The following is a 24453-nucleotide window of genomic DNA, read 5'->3' on the forward strand; positions in this document are numbered from 1 at the left end:
TTCAACCGTTTACTAATTAAATAATTATGCAGCACTGTTGGTCAGGTCATTGTCTTTGGAACTTATTATTTTAAATCAAAATAAAGACAAGAGTTTAGGTGCAATAGGGGTACCTTTCTGGAATAACTTAATATACACGCATCTTTAGTAGATAGTATTGATTTCAACAAAATATTGCCAATAGATTGCATTAGAAGACACTCCACAAAATACCAAAAGTCTTTTTCTTTTTATTCTCTTCGCGTTCTATAATCTGGTAATCTAAGCATCAACTACACTCTACTTTTCAAATTGAAAGACGTATATCCTTGAAGATAAACTATTTTTTCTTTCTCTCTGCCCATAAAGAACAATACGACTAATGAGATTTTCTTATATTTGTTTCTTTTAATACAAGTTACCTTTTTTCTATTCTTATCGAAAAAATGTATGTTCATGAGATTTTTCAACAAAGCACAGAATAACTCAAGTACAGTAGTCTTCTTCATCAGTCGTCTCTTAACTCTAAGAAATATAAGGGAGCTAGGAGCCATTCATTTGCAAAGAAGATTAATTTGCGTAATATTAGGTATTTGGTTGCATATCACCATCAAATATATGTCGCCTTATGGGAGAGAGAGATATACAGAGGACCCTCCTAGATTGTCGAGGCAACTTTATACGCAAGACATTGATTGAGAAATTCAATATAGAATTCCTCAGCAATTAAACGGCAAAGATGGCAAATATTCATCCATGTTTTCATGTGTTACGTTGTTGCACTTGTCACCTTCTCAGCTCTCTGCGTGGGCTGTTAATCCAAACTTAATTAACTCAATTATTTTTGAAAACAAGATGTTAATAGCAATTAATGGTCGTCATCAATCATTGTTATCCATCACTTCATAATTCTTTTTTCAAATACTTTTTGCCCTTTGTCTGCTTAGCTATCGACTTCACTGGTATGTATGTGCATGGATTTGTGTGGGTGTATTTGAATCAGAAATAGTATTTAAAGGATCAACTTGTGCATAAACGCCATGGAACTAATTTGAAATTAGTTACTTTTTCACATTGTACCACCAGTATGTATGTCTGGAAATATGTCATCATTTCATTCAGTTGTGACGGCTCTAAATTATGCCAAATCCAAAAATAGAATTTATCCAAAGAGAATTGCTACTTCAAACTTGGTAGTTGGTGATTAATAAATAAGAAATTTAGTAAATTAAAATTAAAATCTTAGTATCCTTAACAGCCAATAATTCTTGGTAGTTTAGTAATATTCTTTTCCTTAACGTTGAAAGACGTCTTTAATTTGAATTTTGGGTCTAGTTGAGTAGAAAGGGGCCTTGACTTGCATATCAGAGGTCTCAAATTCAAACTCCCAATGGCACCTTAATAATGTGTGTGTATGTGAGAAAAACCCCCTACTTGTAGTTTTGACTATTGCTTGTACTTAAATAAAAATCTCGTTTTTCATGTTGACTTAAAAAATAAAGTCGTACCCAATGTGCTTAAAAGCCCAAGTAAAATTGGGCCTTGTTCAGCTTAATTGTGCATCCTGGGCTTCACGCAACAAAATGATCTGAGCTTGTTGAATTGGATTTGTAAATCAAGGGTGGTACCTAAACTTTTGGAACTGAAGAAACTTCATGTTTACCATTGTCACTGACTCATACATTCTCTGGCTTTTGTAGGTACTAAAATAAATGGAAGAAAAAGCAAACAAAATAAGGAAGCAATTCCTTGTCATGCTGAATAATTTACACTCCAGCTTATTCAATTAATTGTGGACAAATTTTTTTTTTTTTCTTAATGCTGATTTTAGTTTCATTTTTTGTTTATGTTTTTAATTAAGGATCAAATCACAAATTAAGCCCGGTCCGTTGCTACAAAATTATGTTCTTGGCTAACTTAATCTAACATTACAAACTTCTTTGAGAATTATCAAGATTCAGGATTCAGGATGGCCATGCTGCTGATGATGATTTCAGAGTCACGGCTTCTAGCGATCTCGTCAGTCCAAAAGATGGTGACTGGTTTATTACTTCCTGTTCCTGTGGCTAATCAGTCCCTCCAATTTGTTGATCGTCCCACATTCATCATGATGTATATTTAAAAAATAAATCAGTTATTTGTGGGCCCCGCCAATATAATTTATAGAAATTAAAAGGAATGAACCAATTCATGTTTTCCCAATTCATCTCATCAATAGAAATAGGAAGTATATTAGGGTTTTTCTTTTCCTATTAAAGGGTATAGCCGCGCGGCTATACTGCGGACACCAAACGCTAAACGCTTTAAAAATAATAGTATAGTCGTGCGGCTATATTCGTTTTAAATATAATATACTTAAAAGGGTAGCTTTTAAAATCTTCAAATTGAAAACATAAAAAATAAAAAGGAAACCCAGCCAAAACCAATTCCACCCCATTGCAACATCCCAACGCACCATAAACATAATTCGATGATGAAGACTGAAAAGAACTCAGAACAGACTCGTGCTGTCTGGGGAAAACTCAATTTTTTAAAATTCTGAGATTCTCACCCAGCGTCATGTTTCTGTGATGCCAAAAGGAAAAAGGGAAGATGAATTTTGATTAATCTTTTGGACATGAATTTTCTGCACAAACGTTTATTGGTAAAAGAACAGGGCATTGGGTTTGGGGGGTGACGTTTTCTGGGTTTGGTTTATTGTTCTTGTTTTAAATTTTTGGTGCGTGGAGAGGTTGGAATGGGGTGGAATTGGGTTTGTTTTTTATTTTTTAAATATAATATACTTAAAGGTTATAGCCGGACGGCTATACTATTTTTATAATAAAAACCGTGGTATTTCCGCACGGCTATACATTTTGACACGTGGCCGTTAGCGCTGGGCGGTCCTCTCGTTTTTGTCTTTTTACAGTATAGCCGTTCGGCTATACTACGATTTTTTTTATTATAGAAAATAGTGTTTTTTAAGTCTGAACAGCAGCACAACCGCACACACCGGAAAACTGAAGAAGAAAACGTATGGGTGTTTGCTCAATCATTATTTTCCTGCAACTTACTTGAAGACTTTTAATATATATATATAAACAGCTTGGAAGATAAACAGCTTTCAATATCGGTGCAAGATAACCAATATTATAAACAGCTTTCTTTATATTGCATACTGCAGATAACCAGTAAATACTTGAATTGAAGGGAATAATTTAAGTTCCAGAAGCAAAATACATGGCAGGTTTCAACAGCCTAAGATGGTCTTTAAAGGGTATGAACGCCCTCGTAGTTGGAGTTGGTGGAAATAAAGGCATCGGGTAATTAAATTAAGGGAGATTCACTATTATACCCAATATGGGGGCTCAAATTATAAAAATACCCTATATAAAATGGACTTTAGAAACACACCCAAAGCCCATTTACAACATAACAAAAAAGCTTTTAACTTCTTATAAATTACAAAACTGCCATCAATTTCTTAAAACAAGCCCAACCCCAAAATCTCATAAAAATACCCAAAGCACTCAATAGGGCATCAAAGTAATTTAATAATCAATATTAAATTCAATAAGGCTAGCTATCATTTTTTTGGTTTTTTTTGGGTTTGTTTATAGGAATTCAATTGTGTAGTGTTTATTTATAATATTAGTGCTAGAAATGGGTATATCACTAAATATCTCTTAAATTAAACTAGCTAGCTTTTTCTTCCCTTCTTTATTTCTGTATTTGCATGAAAATTCATATCGAGTGTGTTAATTACTCTTATCGGTTGCTAACTATAACACTTAGTGGCGGATCTAGAATTGTTACATCATAGAGTTATGGTGTAAAAGTTTTGAAAATTTTCTTTTAAATGAAAATAACACTAAAACATAGAAAGATATATTATTTCCACTCATAATTCATGACAAAAACAACAAAAATTACAATTGTCCACGATGAGTTTAATGGTGGTTGGTTAATATGCATAATTAGATATACCTTATAGCAGAAGAGCTAGCGGGACTTGGAGCGACCGTACAATACGCCTGTTCTACTGACCAAGCACAGATTGATGAGAGGAATCAAGAATGGGAAAGTAAGGGAGTTAAAGTGACCGGCTCAGTTTTTGACCTCAAATCTACAACTCAAAGAGAGAACCCCATGAACACAGTCTCATCTGCTTTTGATAGCAAGCTTAACATCCTTGTAAGTTCATTTAAGTTAGATTAATTAATACTTTTGAAGTTAATTAGCAGATTAGTCAACATAATTGAGATGGGTTTTTTTAATTTTTATTTTTATTTTTATACTTGGTTACATGTTTTCTATAGGTAAATAATACTGGAGCAATTGGAACTCCAGATAAAAATTTGGAATTTCCAAGTATTATGAGCACTTGGGCAAAAAAAAGTAGTATGAGGAACACCATTGTTGACTATGCTTCAGGAAATGCATAGCATTGTTGACTATCTTATGAATCTGAACTATACCAAGCACATCTTCCAACTGTGAATAGTAGGGTGTCTAGGAAAGGATGCTCTTGTCTACTTGAAAATATACATATATACTAGATAAGTTGAAATTCTCCTATGCAAACATCGATAATAACGTGAGGACATTCAGATTGGATAATAAATGACTATTTTTATAGGAGTCGTTTTATGATGAATGTGTCATATATGGACCATAAATATGGATAGCCATGTGATTCGTCTGAATAATAACTTTACTTAAGTTTAATGAAATAATCATATAGTTAATATGAAAGTCCACATAAAAGATCCATATATTGCACCCTCACTATATAATTTCACATCTTTGCAGCAAAATAAGAGGCCAAACAAACAGAGCAATGGCCCAACACAAAGATGGAGGCCCATAGCAAAGTACCTTTGTCCATAGAAAAGTAGTTATTTTCACGCAAATCATGATTAGATCCAAGCCGCGGTGGCACTTTTGTGTCCGTCAATTAGGAAATGTGTGAATCTAACGTTCCCTGTCGTTCCACGCAGCGACACCAGCGTGAGATGAGAACACAGATTACCGGTCAAACAAGGATTAAATTTCAAATCCAACCGCGATTAAAATAACGGGCGTGGTCCCACCCACACGCGGCAACCAACGAGATGGCCTCGAAAATGGATCCTTTCCAGAAAGTTCCAGCACACTCGTGGCTCCCAAAAAAGTAATCCACAATCGCGGCTCAGATCATTCCACGTGGCATCCGACGTGGCGCGGGTTACATCCCTGTAAATGATACGCCTCGATGTTCTGAGTCTCGGTCCTTTTGCTTTCTTCTCCGTCAGACCAGACCAGACCAGACCAGGCCAGGCTGACTGAAAAATTCTCAGCCAACGCTTTTACTTTAAACTGAAATTTCACACAGAGAGAGAGAGAGAGAGAGAGAGTTAATTAGATTGAGCTTCTGAGCTTTGTTTTGAGATTTCTATACAACAAAAACGAGCTCTGTGTGGTTTGGATCGGCGATGAACTGCAATGAAGGAGAAGGAGGAGACTCTATGAAGACGGAGGAGCGCAGAGAAGCTTTGGTTTATATGTGTGGATATCTTCCCGGAGTTTCGCCGGAGAAATCTCCGGTACTGTCCCTGGCGCCGGTGCGGTTTCCGAATCGGATGGACGGTGGAGATTCGTGGAAGGACGTCTGCGGTGGCGGTTGTGGATTCGCCATGGCCATCTCAGGTTTGCTTCTCTGATTCTCAGTCTCTATCTAATTGTTTAGTAGTTGATGCTATTACTATTCGTTTTGTTAAGCTTGATCTGAAAGTTGATTAGCTGTGGCTGAGGGGGTGTGTTTGGTTATGGTTGAGATTAGAGTGTGGGAAGCTCATAACGTGGGGTTCGGCAGACGATGAAGGGCAAAGCTATCTGGTTTCTGGGAAGCATGGGGTAATGCAGTGATCTTCTAATAACTGAAATGTTTTAGGCATTCAAATTGTTTGTCATTGATTTTTGCATTTTTGCATCTTCTATGTATATGCTGCTGAACCTTTGTTAAGGAGACTCCGGAGCCTTTTCCTCTTCCAACTGAGGCTTCACTACTCAAGGCTGCTGCTGGTTGGGCCCATTGCGTTTCTGTCACAGGTGCACCTTGGTTCTGATTTCTGCTTTCTTTATTAGTTGAATTATGAAAATCATGGATAGGATATTCATTTTTCAGTACCCAAGATTTGTGTTAGAAATGAAAGAATTTAAGAGTAATTAGTTCATTAATATGCGGATTGAATGGATTCTTAGTATTTATTTGTGACAGTTGCATTTAGTCCATTTGTGAAATTCTTGGTAATTCTACGATATCAGTTTCAGTCATCTAATCAAATGATTATTATATGGATAATCTGGGTTTTCACGGGAGATCTAAATAAATTCTTATTATTTGTTAATTTACAGAGCCTGGGGATGTATACTCATGGGGATGGAAGGAGTGTGTTCCGTCTGGGAAGCTTATCCATGATTTGGCTATGGTGGGAATTCCTCAAACAGATACTATAGGGAATCAAAGTTCATTACCAGCTGAACAAGGTATTTCTGAAACCTGGGCATATCTGACAAAACCAATCAGGGAAGCCTTATTGATTCTACTATATCAATGTGATTAAGACTTTATGATCTTATACAGTAAGCCCAATGCCTCAAGGCTTCAATTTGACTAGTGGGACAGTATCTCATCTTGACAGCAAAAGGGCTGGAGAGGAAGTTGCAAAACGGAGGAAAGTTTCATCACCTAAACTTGAATCTGAAACCTCAACAGGTGGTGATGATTTCTTCACTTTGTCGCCTTGTCTTGTAACTCTGGGTCCTGGAATAAGGATCACCAGTGTTGCAGCTGGTGGACGCCACACTTTAGCTTTGTCAGGTAAGACCACAAGGGTCAGGGATTATGCTTATGATTTTCAGGATAGTTACTCCGTCTTTGTGGTCACACCATATAGTTTTGTAGGTTGTAGGAAGTACGAAGCTATGGAAGATTTTTGATGTAAAGCAAGACACCTGATGGATCATAATTTTAACCGAAGTTTCAGATATGGGACAGGTGTGGGGTTGGGGCTATGGAGGCGAAGGACAGCTAGGTTTGGGTACCCGGGTAAAGATGGTCTCTTCTCCTCATGTCATACCCTGTATTGAGCCATCTTCTTCTGGAAAGGATAGGGCTTCTGTGGTATCTCAGGGCACAAAAGTTCCTGGAAGTTATGTGAAGGAGATTGCTTGTGGTGGTCGACACAGTGTGGTAGTAACAGGTCAGCATTTAATTGATTGTTTTATAGCGCTGATATTTCTTAAAAGTGTTAATACTTATAACTGAAGAACATATCAACAGATTGGATTTGTCGGTTGTATGTGCTAAGCCTACTTATTTGTTCTCTCTCCTTGATTACCTTGGGGTCAATGCAAAATGTGAGATTATTGTTGGCTGTTCTATGGATCCTGTTAATCTGATGAAAACATCCAGTTTTGCTGTGATCGCTTTCATTTTTATCATCTACTTTCCCTTTAACAATAATTCTTCAATTTGCAGATGCTGGAGCACTGGTTACTTTTGGCTGGGGACTCTATGGACAGGTGAGCTTTCTATGATAGTCAGGGTTTTATGTTGTTTGAGTTGTTCTGCATTGAGTGAACCGTTTGGTAGCATTCTCCTTATGTACTGTGATAATTGGGGGTACTACTGGTTGGTTAGTAATTCAATTGGAACCACATTTTCTTTTTATATATTTGTCTTTCCTGATTCTTGTATTTATCTGCGGTATCTTTTCTTTCCCCCCATTTTTATCCAGTGTGGGCAAGGGAATACAAAAGATCAACTAAGACCAAGTTATGTGAATTCATTGTCCAATTCTAGAGTGAAAACCATCTCTGCCGGACTCTGGCATACTCTGTGTATATCTGTTGATGGTCGTGTACATGTTTTTGGGGGGAATCAGTTCGGACAGCTGGGAACAGGTGCCGATGAGGCTGAGGTACGCTCAACAACTTTTCCTTTTGGTTTCCTTTTGTTTTTTATTGATTAGTCAGAATGTGGGAAAAAAAAACATGTCAGAATTTATAACTGGAACATGCAAATCTCTACTCTGAATCCGAGTTAGTTTTGTTATCTTACGCTTTCAGTCCAACTTGTTTCTGTCTGCGGTGTTATCTGCGTTGTGTTGCTTTTAAAGAACTGGTCTTTGCTGAGGAATTTTTTAGTACAACTCTGTAGAGGAATCTTGTATAAATTAACTAAATCACATCACTGTTGATTCAGACTCTACCTAGGCCATTAGATTCTCCGAGTTTGGAAAGCAAGCATGCCAAAGTGGTCTCCTGTGGGGCACGCCATAGTGTCATACTAACAGGTAAGAGGATGCCATTGTCTATCCCACATTATAAAGAGGGCCAATATTTGTATTCTAAGTACTATCCATCAAATTGTCGATAGGGTTCTTAACAATTTCAACCAAGATGAGCTTAATGCGGTAGACCATAAACAGATTTTTAGTTACTTGTTGCACCAAACATGGTACTTGGATATTCACAATCTCTTTGTTATCTTTGCCTACAGAAGACGGCCAATTATATAGTTGGGGGTGGAACAAGTATGGCCAAGTATGATTCCTAACTTCTATGATTAATATATTGAGCCCCAAACGTATATGTTCTTTCATGATCGTTTTTGAAAATTTTATATTCCTGTTTGGATGCAGCTTGGCCTGGGCGATTCCGTGGACAGGAACCTTCCTTCTCAAGTTTCTACAGACGGTTGCTTACCAAAAAATATTGCATGTGGCTGGTGGCACACGCTACTGCTTGCTGAAAGACCCGCTTGAATCTGTGTTAATCGATGGTGGTGACAGAAACGGAATGACTTATTAGGATACGACTGCTTCAGATAATCTGCCTTCTAAGTTCTTAAATGCACACTTCGTCCTGTTTATGCATAATGTACATTCTTTTTTATATGCGTGCTTGAACAGAGCCATGTGTTCCATTCTTTGTAGATTTTAGAAGCTAATTTTCTTCCAACAGCAAATTGCAGAAAGTTCTGTCCAGGTTTGTTTTTTGGGTCGAAATTCTGTCTGGGATTGTACACCAACATTAACTACTTGTACAGAAACTTTACATTCCGACAAAGACATTATGCTTCTTAGGTCTTGTCATAATGATCTGGGTTTGAAGCACAATACTTGAAGGCTTGCTCAATTTTCTTGAATACAAAAGAGATGCCTACAATCTTTTTTTTTTTTTTGGGTCGACCATGAGATTCAGATCTTGCTTGATATGTTATTTCTTCTGCGTTGCAGAAGGTGTAGCAGCGGCCAAAAAACATCCATTCTGTGAAACCCCCTGGGAGCCTGAGCATATTGCAAATGTAGCATTTAAGAAAAAAGGTAAATCACTCTGGAATTTTTATACGAAAATAATAGGGTTAACAAATTATACCTCAACAATAAAATGTCCCCACATGTTGCTTGAGCGGGTTTCCATCACACCCTTCAAGATGGTCAACTCCAATCGACGGATAGCTTGGGCAATGTCTAGGAAAAGTCCATGTTCATCACATAGCATCTGAAATGGACATAGTAATTGGTTGAAACATTCTGCAATGAAGCTGTGTGTTCGAAAAGTGTACAAATTTTGGGGTCATGCAACACCAACATACCTCTATAAGCATGTGCCCTGGGTGTTGAAGATCTTCTACCACAATAGGGCAAATCTGAAGTTCGCTTCCGATTTCAAAACCCCTGCTTGTCCCATTTTGGCCACCAATTTTGGCCTCGCTCATGTTATTAGAACGAGGTACCTGGAAAAGAATCATAGATTTGGTCAGAAACTTGTAACAATTGGGACACCAGCTGGTAAACTATAAGCTGGCTTTGTAGAAGAAAAACTTCTGAGAGTCCGGGATATTGTGCCGGCCTCACAGAAGTTATCAACATGAACGAGCTTTGCATACCTCTTGATGCGCATAGCACTCCAGTTTTTCAGCTTGGTCAGTCATGGTTCTTAAATACAGCATGTGTTTTATGGTTCGGTCTAAAAGGCCATCAATGCTGCACTGAACTTGCCACAAAAAGGAAAAACATATCTAGTTAGAGAAATATAAGTGATTATGTATTGCCCCGCAACAAAATATTGAACCTACAAAAAAACCCACCTTGGCACCATTTGGGACGAGTTCCCGCAGCTCTTTGACACGATCCTGAATCAATTGTCTATCTCTTGGTCTTAGCTTTGGGCTGTTGCTAAGCCTGGTCCTTCTTGCATTGGCACCGGACGACTTTTGTTCCTTTTTAGGCTTTGTAGAAGTGTATCCTTTGCCCTGCTGCTCTTTGTCAAGCAAAGTGCTCATCGTGCCTTTGAAAGAAGCGGATGCATGATTCCACGTCATTGAATCACTCTCCATTGGGGCACTTGCTTCAAATTTCAATTGTTCACAAGAAGCAGGAAATTGACTTGATGTGGTCATACATGATTTAATATTGTCAGATCTGCTCGATGAGGTGTCATCTCTGGCTACCATGGATTCAAAGAGGTTCTCAGCATCGCTTCCTTTCGAAAGCCTTGATGGCTCAATACTGCGAATGAAATCTTTCTGCAAACCAGAGCTGCTACATGTGTCATCAATGGAGATGGATGAATTCCATAAATGTTCATCGGTCTGCCTCTGGAAAGTTGTTCCAAGTGCTTTGTGTAGTTCACAATTTTCAGGAAAGCTAAAGAAACTATCCTTCCTGTTGTGACTTATATCTTCAGCATTATTGTAATTCAACAGTTGTTCTGCTATACCTCCAGCAGAGTAAGAATTGAAACCACTTAAAGGGTCTCCAAGCACATCCACGTTATAACCACCATACTGAGAATGGGCTAGAAGTTCTTCCTCCAAACAAGACAACCCAAACATTTGAGTCTCTATGGTCTCCAGCATGTCGGTATCTACACACTGACTGAGTGGATTCGATTCTCCAATGTGATAAATACGTGGAACACCAATCTCATTTTCTCCAATTCTCTTAAGAACTTCTGGCTGATCTGTTCCAGAGTCTAGAAGTACATTTTCAATGGTTGGCAATTGCACAAATTGCTCCAAAGTTGACAGTAAGATATCATTCAGTCTGATGTTACCAATCTCTTCTGACCTTTCAACCTTGAGTGGGTTAATGGTAACAGCTGATGATTCAAATGCGTTCTCCATTAAACTAGATGATTGTGGCCATAATGATTCAGCTCGAATGTCCCTAAATAAGGTAGAAGGTACAGTTTTCCCCGCAACATTGTGAATGGCATTGAATCTATCTTTCACAAAAGCAACCACTGCCTGATCTTCAGCAACCTACAACTTGATCGAAAAAGAAAGGGACAAATAAGATGAATACAATCAGATCGATATACGTGGAACACACAGGCAGACACAAAGACAGAGATTCAGATTGAGAATCACATGCAAGGTGCTTAAGCCCCGGATGGGGGTCAGAATAATATGTCAGATTCATGCAGCGTGAGTTAAAAAAAAAAAAATTATAATGCTACAACTTCCTAGATAAACTTGTAAGCTATTAGTTACTACACTATAATGACATGGTTACAGGAAATAAACTGCTACAACCAATTCATGAAGTTTAGAATAAGTTCAGAATGAGCACGCACCGTTTCCATGGAGCCAAGTTGCAAAACTCCATATGGAAGTACAGGTACAAGCAAAATTGTCTACATGAGAAATCAAATACATAATCAGATTTTTCATCCATGTATAAGTAATTACATATGAATCCTGAGCATTAAAATTCGCAATTGTGACCTAGTCTGTGCTCATGCCACTAGGATATGCCAAACAAGTTACCTTGATACCCAACGCAAACTGAAGAAGCCATTCATCTGGACACTGAATAAATAAAAATAATTCATTTTTTAGATATACTGTGTTCACTATCACTACTTGCGGAATTATCATTAGCTTGTTCAAATAAGATTTACCTCAGGAACTAACTTAGAGTCAGACTCTCTGGTGCACAAACTGTGAAGGGAAACCCATTTATGGTTCCCTGTGCAAGCCACCTCACCGACAACCCTGAGAAATTATTCAAATCCATAATGAACCATTAATAGTTACTCATTGTGTGGCTTGCTGGTGTCTCTTAGTAAACAAAAAATTTACATATAGCGTCAGTTTAAATAAGTAGTGTGCATAAATATGCGTGTGTAAAGACAGTTTTCGGCGAACCCGTAAGAGTAATGGTGATTTTGGACACCCAGAGTATTGGATTCATGGTGGCAAATAACTAAGAGCATGCTAAAGGAATTCTCCTCCACCAAAATTTCTTTTTGTTACTTTTATATTTGTAGATATTTGTTGTAAAACAAATCCGCAGAAACTTTTCTGGAGATTGAACGGAAGTACACAGCAAGACAAGAATGAAGAACAAGATTGTACCCTTTTCCAAATGTGTGCTGAAGATGTGACATATCAGCCACTGCTAGTCCAATTGGATAGCCTGTAGATCCACCATCATGTACACTTGCGTCGCTGAAGTAGATGTCATCCGGTGAATGTTCCACAGCTTCTCTTGGTTTTGGATGATGGCAGTACCCATCCTCCCAGGCCAATATCCTTAATTAACAAGAAGACAACTATCATACCGGAGATCATCACTAGCTTTGATATTCATGACATACACAATATGTTCGCCGTGAAAAAGGTCATTTGGATGTCAAAGCCTAAGCATACTAGAACTTTTTTTCATGAGAGAAGAATGATCATAATGCCTCCAGTCATATTGATTATAGATTCAAATTCTATTTTATGATTTGATAAGATATAAATGCTCAAACTTCTATATGCATATGCACGTATGTTATGTATCTTAAACCATGCTTGGCTGCACCAACAAAATTGAAGTCCCTAATTTGTGGTTCAAACAGAATGCATCAAAATAATCATAGAAAACAATCTCAAAACCCAAAGCATTTTTATTAGTAACTTGATTTCTGAACTCTGATGGTGGCCAAACACAAAAAAAAAAATTATGCAACATTAAAAGTTCATAAATTTAAAATAATAGAAAAGAAAAAGAAACTTACAAATCGCTCTGGTGCTTGAGCTTCCAAATCACCGCATATTTCCACGGCGAATTGTTGCTGCAGAGGCTCTTGAGCAACTGCCTCAGAGCAGTAGTTCCCATATCTTCTTAACTTCCTCAACAAGGCTCAAATTATTCAACAACTAAGAAACGACACAATTTACTCACATCCAACAAACACAAAACGACAACACCGCCACCACCTTCCCTAGCTGCCCCGGTACGAAGCCCGACCCGCCTGTTTAATCCGTAATCCCGCTCGTCGTTTAATCGGTGGACCAGTCGAAAACAGTTCCATCGCTAGACGCTCACTAAACACCAATCTGCTTTCGCTCTCAGCTACCTAATCAACTTTTTCAAGAAGCACTTAAACAAATCCACAATCAACAAAGACCTCTCCCCCTACTTGCTTGACAATTTGGAAGAAGCTGTTCATGATTCTGTTCGGATCGGCTCGAAGCTCAAATCCGCTGCCAAACAAACACGAAACTATTATAATCAACTTCGATCAGCTCACTTCAAGAGAAAATGAGAAGCAGTTACAGTTAGTGTGTTGCTCTTTACCTCTAAAATCAAAGACGTTGCAGATGTTCATATTCGTTGGATTCCATGGCTCTCTCTGTTTCAGTTTTTCGTTTGGGGAAATTGGCCTTCTTCGTTCACCAAAGTCCAGAAGCTCCAAACACCCCCCCCAACACAAACAAACGGCTTCTAAGCCTCTTTTGCAACCACCATATCATATAAATAAACAAAGAAAATGCCGCCACCGGTTAACCGGTCACGTTGTGTTTAATTATTTAATTTTTAATAATGTTTTGTTTTATTTGGGCGGATTTCAAAATTGTCCAAAGTCAGATTCTATAACTCGGTTTGGACGGAGTGGGTGTTGGGGCCCACAAATTTGTTTGCTATGGGCCGTGGGGCCCATGGTCTGTTTCTCTGGGTATGTTCAACAGTGAAGTGAATCTGCAACAAAACAGCGACCCGTTTTGCAATTTGCAATATATTTGATTGTGATGCCTCTATTATTATTAGTCACCGGAAAAACATTATTAATTAACTAAGACAGCTTGCAAGTTGCAAGTGGGTGTGGGAGTCACGTAAAAATAATATATAAATATATACTTGTTAAAATAAGATTAACAGTAATTAAAAAAAACATTATCTGATTTGGCATTGTACAACGTAAGCATATACATACATTATATACGACAGAGTTTGAGCAAATACGATAAGTAGACGAAGTTTTCTAAAGTATTTTATAGCTTTTGGATAAAACCCATTTGATATGTTGACCTGAGTTAGATAAGTGCACCAATATTCGTCTCATCTTATAGAACCACCTTCATAATTCAAATTATGGATATTTTTCAATTATATATGCATACTTTTAAAATATTGAGGTGGGTGTGCTTGACATTTTCTGCAACCAGTTGACTTAACAACATTTATAGAAATATATGTTATTAATTGTGATTCTTTTATTAAAATTTGGTTGGAACGCCAACCAGTTTATTCAAGTGAAAAATAACATTGACTTGCAGACTAGTGGTTTCAAGTTTAAAATCTTCATTTTCTACAGTTTAGATTATCCATTGTACTAAAAAAACAAATTTAATTAAAACATACCCGTATAGATGCATTGAGACAAAGGTGGCAATGTATTTTTTCTTTTTCTTTTTTCTTTGTTTTTTGGGTGGGGGGAGGAAATATATTGACTTCTGACTTTAAGCTCATGCAAAACGCTTCTGAATTTGGTTCATTAAAAAGAAACATTTTATATAGGTTTTGTGAAGATTATATATAAAAGTGATCATGGCATCTCATGTCGTGGCAGCTTAAACATTTGCCACATAATTGGACCGACCATATGTTTGTTTTCGTCACATTAGTATAGATTAATACTTCCACAAGTCAGCTTTGTGAAATTTATTAGGCGCCAATTCATTATTTATATAGAAGTACAATTAATATTTTAGTGTTGTAGATGAAGATGAATGAGGCCCCGCTTCTTAAAATGGAAGATGATTAGAGAAATCATATTTTTAGGTTAAGTTAATTTATAATTGGTGTGTTAGTTAACACTTATGAGCTAATTGTATTATCAAAAGTCTCATATTGGAAATCCCACGACATCATAGTCATTCAAAAAATTAAAATTTTAAAGGCCGATAGAAGATTTCTTCAACTTCAAGATGGGAAGAAAACTTACAACTAAATGGAACAGTATTATTTAATGTATATCAAATGCATGAAGAATGTGGCAGCTAAAGATGGCTTGATATAGTTTTTTCTTTTTTGAAAAACAATATAAAATGTGGAAGAGAAGATGACTCGAGAGATATTTTGGTTAAATGAAACAAGCAAATTCGTCACGTTTGTAATGGTCAAAATAATTTTAATTTGAAAAAGCCCTAATTTATTGGAAGTGACCGCACATGGCTCGATTTCGTGCACGTCTGCTTATATAATTCATCACCATATTAAATTTTTCTTTATTTTAGTAAAAGAAAGAAGAATGTCTTTTAATTACATAATGAACAGTCCCGATCTCTTGGACCACAAGAGTCCAAGAGATTGTGGTCACCCATTGGATATATAAATGCAATATATAAATGATTATTAATGGTTCAAAATGATATATATAAATGCAATATGATATCAAAATGATTATTATCCCGATTCAATGTCAACCGTTTTACATAATGAACTCTCCACAAAAGTTTAAAAATATATATATATATATATAAATTATTTATGAGCTCCAGAAAAGTTCTGGTGCATGCATCAATCATGCAAGCAAATTCGTCAAGTTTGTAATGGTCAAAATAATTTTAATTTGAAAAAGCCCTCGTTATTTAAATTTATTGGAAGTGACCGCACATAGCTCGATTTCTTGCACGTCTGCTTATATAATTCATCACCATATTCAATTTTTCTTTATTTTAGTAAAAGAAAGAAGAATGTCTTTTAATTACATAATGAACTCTCCACAAAAGTTTTTATTTTTATTTTTTTTATGAGCTCCAGAAAAGTTCTGGTGCATGCATCAATCATGCATGGATGTAGTCAACTAAGTAATTATTAAATTCATCATTAAAATGTAGTAGAAGACAATCTAAAATAAATATATATATAAAAAAGAAAAAAGAAAAAAAAAAGATAGGAAAACCAGATCAATGGGAAGCTATTGGTCCGACGGCAATAGAATTATTATAGAATGCCAAGTACATACATGTGAGTGGGGCCTCATTTTACCATCCACATCACTTATGTGGGTCCATAATCAAAGTTGTATTGGAAAGTTAACCTGTTTTTATTGAATCTCGAGGTAAAAGAAACCTATGATCATTATGTCCCATCCCAGCATTGCTTAATGTAATTCATCAGATGATTAAGAACTCAAGCATATATCTTAGCTGATAAATGCTAGGTTTAGTACGTGGTGGTATATACAGTTTAGTAAGTTATTGTAAGTCGTTGATTCATAAAAGATTTCACATGCATCAACGGTTTGTATGACGAATTACCAGATTGCGCGTTGCCAATTGAGTCTAGCAATTGGATCAACTCTTGCCAAAGCACAAACCCTAATTAGACTGTCACTGAGTTAATTACCAAATCGAAACATGCATCGATAAATGGAGTGGTGTATGGCTATCGAGTGTAACACAAGGCACAGACCAAAAAGAGAAATGAACAGAAAAAGGCCCTTGAACTAAAGCTATCAGCTAAGCCAGAGGCATACGTAAGCATTTTAAAGAGATGGGCCCATTAACAGTGAAGATCATGCAAGTGGGCCTAGTGATTTAGGCCCGCCGTTGACGGAAAACAGTCTTTTTCAAGAATGATGGCAGACTCTGTACACTCAGAAACACTGGGCGCTTTGTCGGGAGATGGCCGTACTGTTTTTTGGCCCTTTTACTTTTCGTTTGCTTCAATTCATTTTGTCGCGTCTTTATTAAAGAGTCTTGAATTTAAGTGAAAGAAAAAAAGAAAAAAAGGAACTACATTTCTAATCGTTGGATCAAAAGGAAAAAGGAAAAGAAAATCATTTCAAAACAGCTACATGATGAACGGCCGGGAGAAGTCAAGGGAGGGAGGCAATCGACCACTTTTAGCCAAGATTTTTTAATGTGATCATGCATGTACTTATTCAATAGTTTGTCTCAAGGTCAGCTCTAATGTACTACATAACATGAGCCGTTTGGTACGCGGAGATGCTCAAAATCTTTTTTAAAATTATTGCAAAGCTTCCATGTTTCAGTGTGAAACACTCTCATCAAAATCATCATTCGGTCAAATTTTAAGTTTTTAGTTTCGAATTTGTTAACCGTTTCGGTTTTAGGTTACTTTTGGTGGAGTCTAAAGTTTAATACTTCAAATATAAAATAATATAGATAGTTTTGATTAATTGTTGAATTGCATTGTGGGGTGGGATAGTTCACTTTTTTATTTAAAAAAATTTGAATATGCTGAAAAAAGTGAGATTTATACGCAGGATTAAGTAATAAGTTTCCAAACATCTTACAACCAAAGTTGGAAAAGTGAAGTAAAATATCCAAAGAAAACAAGCTAGCTCACTACTTAGCTCTGGGAAAACCATGTGGGCTTATCTTTTGGGATGCTATGCTCTCCCAACTATTTGCATGCAACTCCTTGCCCTGGTTATACAAATGAATCAAATAATTCATGCAAAATACTGGACAGTTACCAAATGAACAAAAAAAAAAAAAACAAAAAGAAGATATATTTACGAAAACCGTTTTCCTTGTTCTTACAATATATCTTGTGCTTTCTTTCCACCATTTCTTCTGTATGAGGTAGGTAGGCATGCAACTTTTGCAGCAAAAATGAACCTTGTTTATATCCTTTACGATAAAGCTGCAACATTTCATGCTGCTTCGGGGGAGGGACCATATGGGAAAAGAGGAAAGATAAGAACACAATTCTATACATACATGTGGCAAGGGCATATATTTTACTAAGATAAACAAACCAAAATCATTTGCATTTATATGCAATATACCTGAATAAGACAATTGTACTGCTTTTCCCTACACATCCTGCAATCAGCACGCGTGCATATCCCACTGGGAAAAAGTCGCAGCAATACTAAAAAATTCATCTTATAAATATGTTTTATTTATTATATGTTCAAATTTATCAATCTCTCCACCTGATTTGTATAAAGTTATTAGTCCACAAGCAAGAAGAAGCTGATACAGGTTAATCTAAATTGGTCTTGGGGCTGGGGGGGGGGGGGGGGGAAAAGAAAAGGAAAAAGAAAGTGACTGCATGGAGTTTGAATTAATCAGTGGCCAGAGCATGTGCAAGAGACCACACTAGTAATAGTAAGTGAAGGGGATATTTAGGGTGATGATGAAGACCCTTCAGGCTGTATAGGCGGTGCATGCATGAGTAAACTTTACCCTATAGTATAGGATTGGGTTCCTATTTTTTATATAGAAATGATGTTGGGAGAGGGATGAATCAAATTCAAACCTGAAGTTCGGATGTAGTGATAAATGTTCTTAACCACTTGATTTACAACTCCTTTACTCAATTTCTTTTTTGATATAAATGATATTTGAGGAGGGAGGAATTGAACCTATGACTTTGAATGCATGAGTAAATACTCTTAATCACTACAACGCCTTTGCGATTAGGTTTCAATTGTGCTTCATTGTCATGAAAAATTATAGGCAAATCATACATCCAGGATCTTATAACGACAGGAATTTGAAATAAGCCCAGATATGATGAAGCCCAACAGAGTTGGACTGTTCGTGACTAAGCCTAGATGTGATGAGGCCTAAAAAGATGCAACATACCAACATGGAAATTAAAAGCCTTATATTATGAATTCTATCATCTTCAACAGTTGCTATCAGTAATGTGACAAATAGTTTCATTCTTTCTAGAAGAAAAAAAAAAAAAAAAGTGTAACTAGGAAGGAAAAGAAGAAGAGAAAAATACAAATTATGTTGCAACATAATTGAGTAAGAAGCTAAAGCATAACTATAAGAATAACTGGCATTACCCCACTTTTTAGAGAACTTTTTCTCTTGAGAGAGGCAATAATGTATTAAACTCACACACACTACACGGACGTTAGGGCTTGAATACCACTACAACAGTGGGTACTTTGCGAGATTTATCACATTCTAAAATGAAACTAATGGCGTCACTTCATGCTAAACTATATGCTAGATATTATCCAAGATTATGGACATTTGTCAATAAATCTTGGAAGAGAAGACTGCACAGGCTGTATATGTGATCTCATGTTCCACACCTTGCAACTGCAGACCATTATTTTGGATTATGAATTATGTTCTTATTTATTGGATAAATAATCATCAATCATAATCATAAAATCATGACAATGCTGATTGGAGATAAAATCAAAGACTAAATTAACATGGCCCCCACCACCAAGATCACCAACACCTAAGCCTTGATGTTGCTAGAAACCAATATTCTATACAAGTCAGTGTTATCTTTTCTCATTGTGTGTTTGCCTTCAAGTTCATGAGGGAAAATAATACCATAAAGAACGCAGACTGAGACAAGAGCAGCTTGTTTAATGCTCCATTTGCAAAACAAAGCGGGCACGCAGGTTTTTGCTTTTGCTTAGGGTTTGCGGTGCTTTCGATGGCTGCTTTGAAGCTACAAATTCTATTGGAAAAGGAAAACGACATGAGGATTGAAGACTGGTTTTCAATTGGATTATGATGCAGGCAATGACTTCATCTACGACAGAGACAATGGAGTGGTTATTTTGATGAAGCAAGCTGTACATGTACAGCCTATATATATATATATACATGGTTGACGACTTGCTAAGAATAAATTTATAAGATATAGGATGCGGATGACGGACGGTCTCATTTGGGTTTTAATTAGACTGATTAATAGAAAGCAAATTGAAATTTTCTATTAGTTGGGATAAGTTTTATGTCCAAATCAAGTCGTATAAGGTTAAGACTGTCAGACTATATATCAGTACATTCTGTCAATTTTAGAGATAATTTAACAAAGTTTGACTATCTCATAAATATAACATTGAGACTGACTTTCTCCAATATTCAGCTCTTGAAAGAAAAAAAAAATATTTTAAGGGAAAATGCTAAACATATAAGTTTCCATTTCTCAACTTTTATACGATTGTCTCATGTATTATAAGTCGTTACTTTGTAACATGAAATTAATGAGATGTGTTCAAGCAGATAATGTGCTATGTTATGAGGTAAGAGTGTAAGACGAATCTATTAAAGCCAAAAAAGAAAAAGTTGTCACAAAATTTGTTTGTTTGTTTGTTTTATTTTTTTGAGAAATTCTAGGACTACATTCATAGTTCAATTAAAAAAGTCATTAGTTATAAAAGGTTATTACAATAACGGAGCCATCTAACATCAAAATTAAGAAAATTTAGAGCTCCTCCACTAAGGATTACACATGATCGAATAAATTCTGACATAGGCATCCAACTAAGAGTGCAAACTCAGAACAACCAAAAACAGATAAAGTTTGAAAAAATCAAGCCAAAAAAATAAAAATAAAAATATTGTAGATGATATGTGGAAAGCTCTCACAAAGAAGAGGTAAAAAACTCTCACGAAAGAAGAGGTGAAAACTACACAAAAACCCCGAAAGAGTCTCTGCGACTTATTCCAAACATGAAGAAACCGCAAAAAGGATAGTGAAGGGGAGGAAGGGAGAATGGGAGAGGGGAGGAAGAACAGTGGCTTCCTCCCCCTCAAAGTGAAAATGACTCTATTTATTTATTTATTTTACAAAATAATATAAAGATACACACTCGCACATTAAGGCTACGTCACGCTAGTAAAACTAGTTGCAATTAAGTATTGAACATATCACATATGTAAATCGTCATCATGTGAGTTGAATCTAAAACCCTCCTTCAACAAAGTGAGAACAACTACTACTAAACTAAAGATTAATTATACAGAAATCGTATGATTATGGACGACTTAGTGCACCGGGTTTTTTTCTGGGGTAGTAGCATACAATATCAGGATATCATATTATAGTTTCGACGAATAAACCCTATCTGAGTAACACGATTAGGCAGAGAACTTATATTAATCATGGTATTTGTTATGGCGTAGACAACCAGCTAATTAAGCATCATCATATAATTTGTATTGTATTCATAGATGTGGAGCCTTTCTATCATTCTTAATTACTAAATCAAGCAAATACCTTTCTTCGAAATCAAATTTGATCAACACACATTAAAAATAAGGAATACAAATAGTAATTAGAAGAAGACAGCTAAGACAAAACTGGAGGTGGCGACGGCCATTAGTTTGAGACCCAAAAAAAAAAACGTTTTAATTATAAAAAACCGACCAAAACAATCTTGTCTAGAAAGCTCAGAAACCACTGACCCAAACCAAACCAAACTCTCATAAAATAATAATAATTAACAAACTTAATTAGTAAAATAAACGATAATTACGAAATTTGGTAAGATGTAATTAGAAAGAAAGATGATATTGGCGTGGGTTTGGATAGAGCTTTCAAGGTCGTCGTGCGGGTTTGCGTTGAAAGCCTCCTGCCTGCGTGGCTTGGCTTCAAGAGCTGGACACTCCCCAATATCCCATTTACGCCACGTCACCAAATCCAATCCCAACCCCCCTTTTATATCAAACCATAGCTGCCCACAGAAGCAGAAGCAAAAAAAAAAAAAAAGCAGAAGCAGAAACAGAAACAGAGCAATTAGCTTTCTTTTCCTCTGTTTGCCTCTTGGAGATCGAAATTTGCAGAAATTAAATGGAGGGTTTGATTCCTTTTGTATACAGAGCCATAGTTGAGTACAGGAATGGGAAACAAGCGGGTGGAGCCTTGAACTCGTGGTTCAGCGAGTCGCCGACTTCAGCTTCGTATATCCGTTTACCGGGCGACTCGGGTAGGATCCAAGCTTCGGATTTTCAGCTGTTTATGTCGGATTATGGTATGAATTCTGGTTCTTCGGCATCTTCTTCTGCTGCCCAGATCATGAAATCTTCTGGAGTTCAATCCCCAATTCGTCATCGGGTTGCTAGTAATTAATGGTGTGAAGTAAATTAGTGGGCATGCATGCATGGATGAAGAAAGCTGAAGGTGTTGTTGGGTTAAGTGAAAACTGTGTAATATATATTTTATTTTTATTATTTTTCTTGGTTTTATGGGTTTTTAGTTTGGATGGAGCAATAAGCGTGTGAAAACCGAAGGGGCCATGCGCTTTTGCTTTGTTGGTGTTGTTAAGTGTTAGTGTGAAGGTAAAGGAAATCAGATTTGTGTCAAAATGATTCAAATCAAAATGTAAATGGCGATTTGTAATGTTTAAGGAAAGTCAAGTGTGGAGGCCAAAGGGCCATATTATCAGCTGTTAATTGGTTATTGACAGTTGTTTGTAACGATCTCCAATTTCTTTTCTTTTTTTTGTTTATTTGACATTCTGTATATCTCCCATCTAAAGGCGGCGCTAGAAATTTTTAACGAAAATGGTTAACAAAGTTTTTTGCTGGAGGAATCGAGCCTAAAATCTCTTAATGAACTAAATATATGGGACTTTAGTGCTACTAGGTTAAAATTTAGTGGGTTACAAGGTTTAATTTGGGTGAAAAATGCTTAATATTAACAAAAATGAAGGTAATATATGTTTTTCCCTTAAAGGCTACCCTAATTTTAGTAATGAAGACCTTTATTCGGGGGAAATATTTTTGCTCACCACTTTAACCTAAGGCGTACTATCACCACTCTTTTCAACACTTACATGTGTCTATGAACATAACCATAGTTAATTATTCGCTTTGAATTTATGTAACCATGGTTAGTGGACACGTGTCAAGTATTGAAAATGGTGGTGATGGTACACATTGTGTTAAAGTTGTGAGCAAAAATGCTCGGGTGCAACCATTTCATTTTTTGGTTGAGTTAGAGACATGCTACTAGTAGGCCTAAATTTATCAACCAATGTTTTGGTCCCACATGTATTTTTCTCTCAAATATTAGAAGATAGGGTAAATTTCATTTCACTACCTGCAAGTTTCTTGAAATTATGACTTTACTACACAAATTTTTTTTTCTTTTCACTCTCATTCCTAACGTTTACTTTTACTATCAATTTCATACATCCATTAGTATTTCCATCATGTTCTCCGTTAACCCATGATGTGGTGTTCTATTTATGGGTTTGAATAAATTGTTTCTCTTCTGTGAAAGATTTTGCAGGTGGAGGTCTGGTTGATAGTCACAGTTCTTTTTTTTGAGGAGGGATGGGTGTGCTTAGACATTTTTTTAGGGGGGAGAGGCAATGGTGCGGAGGTGTTGGTGGGGTGGGGTGGGGCTATTTGAGGTCCAAGAAGGGGAAGGGGGTTGAGGGAGATCTCGACATAGAGATGGTGGATTGTGGCTTGGGAGCGGGAGATGGGGTTTAGTGCTCGAGAGAAGTTATTTTTAAATTTATTTTTTGTTTTACTTGTTTTTTAATTTCTAATAGTTTCTTTTTTTCAGTCCACGTGCCACAATATAAGTGAGTTCAAGTGGGATCATTAATTGCCACATCATCATTTAACAGAGCATTTGATGGAATGACTGACAGATGTATGAAAATGGTAGAAAAGTCAAACTTTAGGTACGAAAGTGAGAAGAAAAAAACTTTGTGCAATAAAGTCAAAATTTCAAGAAACTTGCAAGTAGAAAAGTAAAATTTATCCTAAAAGATATTCTAAGTTCGGACGTAGCTTTCGGTACAAGGCGCAACTTTGCCATAAGCTTTCAAGTAGTAACAAGGCTAGCCCTTGTTTTGGTCCTCTGCTTTATGCGCTTATAAAACTTGATAGATACACCGTCCTAAATTATTAGTTTTATTTTCGAGTTGAGAAAGCCACTTGGTGCGGTGTGGTGTGGATAAAATGTGAAAGATATATCTCAACTAAACAATCTTATCATACACGGTGGTTACAATTTCCTATTTGCAGAGATCACCAGCAACCATTTCCTTGTCAAAGAAGAGTAAAGTAAGCAAAAGCAGCTTCCCCATCAATTTACCGACATCTTTCTAGTCTGACATAATAAAAATATGATACTTCTGTTTCATGGGAGCTGTAAAACTTGAACCAAACCGACGGGAATTTGTTTTGGAAGACGCAAATTGTTTATAATTGTTAATTGGGGAATTGGTGACGGGAAGATAAACAAGTTCAACTTGCTTTGGATCTGTACATTTGAAGCTAATTACAGGATTTCACTTATTGCTTAGGAATTGTTAAGAGACTATTACAAGGGGGATTAAGATTAAACTCCTCTCCATGTCCTCTAATAATGGTTCCTGCATGTTGGGGGACAAATCCTCCGATCTACAATGTGTAAAACTGATGCAGGAGCATAACGGGGTGGATTAAGACATATATTTATAATTCAA

The 24453-nt window shown here is 36.5% G+C and overlaps 2 protein-coding genes across 5 annotated transcripts; one reads left to right on the plus strand and one right to left on the minus strand.

Annotated features, from left to right (window-relative positions):
* Window positions 1–5222: 5222 nt before the first annotated feature.
* On the plus strand, window positions 5223–9119 carry LOC117629651 (ultraviolet-B receptor UVR8-like). Of its 4 annotated transcripts, none has more exons than XM_034362216.1 (11): window positions 5224–5646; window positions 5780–5853; window positions 5964–6048; window positions 6355–6486; window positions 6584–6820; window positions 6987–7202; window positions 7481–7524; window positions 7740–7922; window positions 8207–8297; window positions 8507–8547; window positions 8646–9119. In XM_034362216.1, the coding sequence occupies exons 1-11, from the start codon at window positions 5433–5435 to the stop codon at window positions 8766–8768; spliced, it is 1440 nt and encodes a 479-aa protein (XP_034218107.1). In that variant the 5' UTR covers window positions 5224–5432; the 3' UTR covers window positions 8769–9119. The 4 variants fall into 4 exon arrangements, with proteins under 4 accessions (XP_034218109.1, XP_034218107.1, XP_034218108.1 ...); XM_034362217.1 differs by having other exon boundaries at window positions 6626–6820; window positions 8504–8547; window positions 8646–9088; XM_034362215.1 differs by having other exon boundaries at window positions 5225–5646; window positions 8504–8547; window positions 8646–9088.
* LOC117629650 (transcription factor EMB1444-like) lies at window positions 8421–13732 on the minus strand. The gene is made up of 11 exons (XM_034362214.1): window positions 13581–13732; window positions 13018–13486; window positions 12371–12547; window positions 11914–12007; window positions 11780–11821; window positions 11587–11646; window positions 10097–11272; window positions 9896–9997; window positions 9602–9742; window positions 9382–9507; window positions 8421–9293 (listed from the first exon to the last, which is right to left on the minus strand). Exons 2-11 carry the CDS (start codon window positions 13116–13118, stop codon window positions 9204–9206), a joined length of 2109 nt encoding a protein of 702 aa, XP_034218105.1. The 5' UTR covers window positions 13119–13486; window positions 13581–13732; the 3' UTR covers window positions 8421–9203.
* Between the last annotated feature and the right edge of the window lie 10721 nt (window positions 13733–24453).

The sequence above is a fragment of the Prunus dulcis genome, chromosome 6 (genome assembly GCF_902201215.1).
Source record: "Prunus dulcis chromosome 6, ALMONDv2, whole genome shotgun sequence".
Classification (NCBI taxonomy): Eukaryota; Viridiplantae; Streptophyta; class Magnoliopsida; order Rosales; family Rosaceae; genus Prunus; species Prunus dulcis.